General features: G+C 39.1%; 1 protein-coding gene across 1 annotated transcript; it reads right to left on the bottom strand.

The window, feature by feature from the left end:
- Positions 1 to 961: 961 nt before the first annotated feature.
- On the bottom strand, positions 962 to 4,421 carry Pka-C1 (Protein kinase, cAMP-dependent, catalytic subunit 1). The gene has a single exon (XM_089637312.1). It carries the CDS (start codon positions 4,054 to 4,056, stop codon positions 2,995 to 2,997), a length of 1,062 nt encoding a protein of 353 aa, XP_089493438.1. The 5' UTR covers positions 4,057 to 4,421; the 3' UTR covers positions 962 to 2,994.
- Between the last annotated feature and the right edge of the window lie 1,637 nt (positions 4,422 to 6,058).

The following is a 6,058-nucleotide window of genomic DNA, read 5'->3' as shown; positions in this document are numbered from 1 at the left end:
ACGGTCAACCACAGTGAATTAGATCACAAGAATGTATGTTTTTAAATGAATAAATTCGTAACTTAATGATCTACCCACATGATTTTTATTATGGAGGATACAAGTTCAATTCCCTTTACAGAGCAATATTATATTGATGTTTCTTTAAATGTAACGTATGGATACTACAAGTCATGATGTTTGTTATGTTTGAGGCATAAATAAACCACTGACTAGATCGATATCTTCAGGATTTTGTATGAAACAAATTGGACGTAAAATAACATAGATATGCCAATATATAGGCAGTAAAATTCTCATTCAGAGCCTACTTATTATACTATAAACCAATGAAAAACTCTGAAAGTTGAAACTATCAAAGTAAATAACATTGATAAAGAAGTATAAATAATTGAACAATAGGCAGATGATCATTCTTGCATAGTTTGATGAAAATGAATTATTTTAAAGATCAAGCGTGTCAAAGTGCAAATATGTTCACATTCAACTGTACTTGTAGTAATAATAATTGCTTTAATCACGAGAACAGTAAGTTGTTGGTTGTCAATCATCACCAGTTTTATATCAGCTTTAATTGTGGACACTTAAAGTATTAATTGCCATGAATTGACATTTCTGCAATATTATATATTTCTGTCCTAATATCCTCATTAGGATATTCTATTCAATAAATCAAATCTGTAATAGCAGTCTCATAATAACAATTCTCCAGAATATTTGTTCAAGATGTGGCATTACTAATAATTGTGTTTACCAGAGATTGGGATAAACTAACTATTTACACTAGAGAACCCAATTGAACAAAGATAATGAACTATTTAGTTAGCAGCCTGTACTGATTCTATAATGAAGTAATTCTTGCAACAAAACTGCTTGTATAATGTTGAATTGTGTTCTAGTAGTGGGTAGTTAATTCTCCCATGTATTAGGGTACAGGGAACACAGAAATAAAACTTGGGGATAATTATTCAAGCATATATCGTATATTCAATGTAATCATGACTAATAAAACATTGGGAACACAGTGATAATAAAAATATATACAAATAACCATGCTTCCTTCCTTTTCTGCTACTATATATTCATATATTGATGTACAACACAATAATAAATTATTCTTATGACATAGTAAATAATTGTACAAGAAAAAGCATAAATACTGATTGCTTTTGATTTCTTATACATTTCAGAGAATGACACTAAAATGGCAATTTAGAACTATATTTGTATAAATATTATACTCAGTAATGTAAGCTCCGAGAAAACTGTAGACAAATCAAGAGAAGAGGATTCCTTATGACAATACGCGGTCCGCCCCAAGGAACTTGTAGGCAAAATACACTACAAATATCCCTCCAATGAAAAAGCTTCTATTGTATATTATGACTAAACTTTACATATCAAGAATACAAGTACTAAATTAAAAGTTTGTCCAAAAATATTTACAGGAAGATGGCAGCTCTACGGCCTGATTAGCCTTTTCATGATTAATTTACCAAATGATTAATAATAACAAAAGGAGATATTCTTAAACACAAAGTGATGTGAAACTATAAGTTGATTCACCGTGAAGACATCGTAAGGAGCTGTGAGACTGGAGCCAGTGGCACATTGCGACTGTGATGTGATGCCCCATGGACACCAGACACCACGCTCCCTTCTAACCAACCAAAAGATAGAATCTAATAAAATCTTACATATTCCTAACAATCATTCTCTCACAGAGATAAAGGTATCTATTCAGTTCGGATAGAGACAAAATAAAATATTCTTATATGCCTATACTTTGTTTTTTGGTTTTCTATTTGTTAGATATTAATCTCGCGCCGGGAGCAGAAGGCCTCACCCACGGGGACAATTCGAAACCACAGTATAAAGAATGTAAACAAAAGATTACATACAAAGAAACCATAACGGAGAGCATATCCTTCTTCTGATGTGTTGACGTTGACCAATGATTTCAAACTGCCCCTGGCGCTGCGAGCCACATTAAATAATATATCAGATCACATATAGCAGTGCCGGTACAGACGCACCGACGCCACTCATTGCACTTGACCAGCTCCACGGCGTAGTAGAGTACGGAGTACTGAGCACTAGCACGCGCACCATCCCTTCCGCCATCAGCCCCTCTGCCACATACACAACACATTGCACTTGCGTCCTAGGTTCAGCTTACTCGGGAGCGCACACAACTAACAATCATACATCCGCAGCGCTCTTTCGGAATAATTACGCACAATTAAATTAGAAATGAAGTAACTCACGATGATATTAGGGCACATATGTAATCACAAATCTAAACACCCCGCCAAACTAAAGCGACTTCAGATAACTGCGTAAGATGTAAGGAAACTCCTCCAACTCTCTGATTTTGAAACCCTGCAAACCTTTCATTGGCCGCCATTCCATCTTTCATCATCCTTCATCTGGTGTATCAACCCTCGAGAGCGATATTACAGTTCATTACCAATTCATACACCGTCTCTCCGAGGAGGGCAATCGGTAGGAATCGGCAACATAGCGCAAATATATAATCTATAGTCTATTATAGGGTACAAGGCAACATACACGACGCTCCGTACAGGGTACAGGGGACTGGGAAAGGAACCACTCGGTAACAAAAGACAACTATTTCCTAAGCGACGCATCGCGAGGGTCCGTACAACAATAATTACTTCATAGATAAGTCGATCCTGTAAAACCAAACACTAATAGTATAGCTAGCTAGTAAACAAAAGTCGTCTGTATCGAAAGGGCACTAAAGCGAATACACCATCCGACACTGGTCTGCGGTGCTTCCTACCGGCTGACGGTGGCTGGTGGCTCCTCCGTGTGACCCACTCTCGCAACACGCCAACACTAGGTGAGATTCTCACTGGCGGGCCGTCCGCCCACTATTTACACCCCACGGCCATTGTTAGTACTCTCGCACTCACTGAGCACACTGAGCGGGACTGAGCACACTGGCAGGCACAGCACACAGCTCACCGCTCAGAACTCGGCAAACTCCTTGGCACACTTCTCCGTCGACGAGATGCGCAACGCCTCTTCCTCGTAGTCGTCGAAGTTGCTGGTGTCGCCCGGCCCCTTGCAGCGTGGGATAAAGGGGGCCTCGATCTTCTTCTGGAACACAGCGATCCAGTCCGTGGAAGCAAACCACTTGTGACCTTTGATGTCATTCACGCCTGAGCGCAGGTTGCCATACCTCTTGGTGAGGTCCACCTGTAGCAGGTTCCGCAGCAGGTCTTTGAGGTCGGAGCCGAAGTGCGAGGGAAAGCGCACCTTGCCCGACACGATCTTCTCGTAGATCTGAATGGGCTGGTCAGCGAAGAAGGGTGGGTAACCCGCTGCCATCTCGTACACCAACACACCCAGAGCCCACCAGTCCACAGCCTTGTTGTAGCCTTTGGACAGGATGATCTCGGGAGCCAGGTACTCCGGAGTTCCGCAGAGGGTCCACGTACGTCCCTTGACCCGCTTGGCGAACCCAAAGTCCGTCACTTTGAGGTAGCCCTGAGAATCTATGAGCAAGTTTTCGGGCTTGAGATCTCTGTAGATAAGGTCCAGGTAGTGCAGGTACTCGAAGGCCAGCACTATCTGCGCGGCATAGAACCGTGAGTGGGGCTCGGAGAAGCGACCCACCTTGCGCAGGTGGGAGAACATCTCTCCACCAGGTACATATTCTAGCACCATATAGAGATTAGAATTATCCTTAAAATGGAACTTCAGGCTCACCAGGAAGGGAAAGCTGATGGCCTGGAGGATCCTCTTCTCGTTAAGAGTATGCTCGACCTGTTTCAATTTGACCACCTTTTGTTTGTCGAGTATTTTCATAGCGTAATATTCCTTAGTAGGTTTGTGTTGCACTATCATAACCCGACCGAACGAACCGGTCCCGAGCGTCTTGATGCGCTCGAAGTCCGTCAAGCCGGCGGTATTGGTGGGGTTCTTCTTCCACTTGTCTTCGAACTCCTCCTTCGCCTGATCGAGGAACTCCTTGACGCTCTCAGCGGCGTCCACCTTCTTGTTGGCCGTGGCGGCATTATTGCCCATGGTGAGCGCCGTCGGCGGGTCCAGGGCTCTCGATGTGCGGATGCGAGCCGCTCTCGGCACCGATCTGCGACACACGAGAAGGGCGGCCGAAGCGAAAACTTATTGGGCGCGTCAACACAGCCCTAGCGACGGTGTCGACATCTTGCTTATCGAATTTTCACTGTAACGACTCACAAATGCACAGCAAAATAAAATAAAAAACTACCGAACGTAACACAAATGTATCATTAACAAGACGTTCGCTAAAATGGCTTCCCTGGCCCGGATTTTCAACACGAACGCGACGAGCGAGAACAGACGGGTCAATTAATAGAAGGTTGCGAATATAGTCACTGGCAGCAGCACCTGTCAAGCGAGTGCTGCCATTGCGGCAGCAGACGGAAACTGTTTATTCAGAAATCGATACTCCATCGGCGCTGCCAACACCAGATAACTTAGTGGCAAGTTTACCAACAGTTCTGTGAAAGGACATGAAATAAAAATGCAATACTGGGGTTTGTTGTGTAAAAAATGAAAATTACTGAGATTTCTTTACAAAATTGATGTTTTCTGCTTGGAAAAAAATCTTTTTCACGTTAAAATACAAGGAACGTTAAAACACCTTTAGATTATTTTTGTTATTTGTTTTTGGGGTGTTATGCCGTGTTAACACCCCAAAAACAAATAACAAAAATACTTTTGGCCGTGAGAATCTTAAATCATACGTTTAGATTATATCAGAAAGACGACTTTGAACAGTTTCGTTTATTGAGGATTACGGCAGCTCGTCTTTGTCAAGTATTTTATGCTACTGTACTTATAATATATTATAGAAATAAAAGAGTGAAGCAACCAATATTCCAAAAAATATTCTAAAATATTACACGATCTGAATTAGAAAAACCTTTGAAATTACGTATTTAGCATTATTTTAGTACAGTTGGTACTCCATACAAATAAGTTGTTAACAATTTTAACACGTTTTCATTATAAATTGAGTTCACAGCAGGTCAAGTGTTTTATGTCATTGATTAATATTCATAGCCGATTTTCATGTGTATTAATGAAACAATGAAAACCATTTTATTTTTATGCAAATAATCTGGCAAATCGGTTTAAACTGCATTGTTTTCCTTCCATCTAGATATTAAATCGATTCTCTGAGCTGGAATATCAAAAAACGTAAATAATAATTGTTGGGCCGTAATTTTCCCCGAACTAGTTTGCTACAGTTTTAATGAAATAAAAAATATAATATCTTGAATAAGAACATAATAAAAATAAATCGAAATTAAACAGAAAAATAAAAAGGTGGGTAACGGTTTCAACTGGGAATCGAACCCAGGAACCCGAGACAAGGTCTTTAACCACTCGGCCATTGGACCTAATTATTTTATGTTATTTTGTATTTTCTGTATCTTTTTCTGTTTCATGTTTCGCTTAGATTTATTATTATCTTATTTTTCAATTATATACTAAATTGATGGGTATTCCAATAATTTTTTTGAATAGTTTTTATTGACTGAACATACCTTTTTAAAATGTGTGCTCAGAAGATTCTCATTTCTGAGCACAAACTGCCTCCTGTTTTATATTATGTTTTAGTTTTAATATGACATAGACATAGACACTTTTAAATGTAACAATAACCTCAATACTAACTACTCTTTGTACTCACCAATTCCAAGAATTCATCACCTTGCAAACAAATATTGTAAACTTATCGACATATTTGGTGTTAATAACTTTGAGAGTTTCAAAAGGCAATTAATTTTAGACCTTTTTGCTAAGTATTAACTTGTAATATTTATTAGCTTTAAAAAAAAGGTCTAGCCTTCATACTTTGATTTACTTTACCATATTATTTTCTAATTACCTTATGAGTAAATTATATTTAGCTATTTTATCCATGTACATGTTACACTTACATACATATACTGTCAACTTACTATGTAAAAGCTCAATAGGGCGTTAATAAATAATAAATAAATAATAATAATATTCTTGTTTTGTCCTGTCCTGC

This window comes from Hesperophylax consimilis, chromosome 11 (assembly GCF_061612785.1).
Source record: "Hesperophylax consimilis isolate HC1 chromosome 11, BYU_Hcon_1.0, whole genome shotgun sequence".
Classification (NCBI taxonomy): domain Eukaryota; kingdom Metazoa; phylum Arthropoda; class Insecta; order Trichoptera; family Limnephilidae; genus Hesperophylax; species Hesperophylax consimilis.
This window is presented reverse-complemented; position numbering and strand designations above follow the sequence as displayed.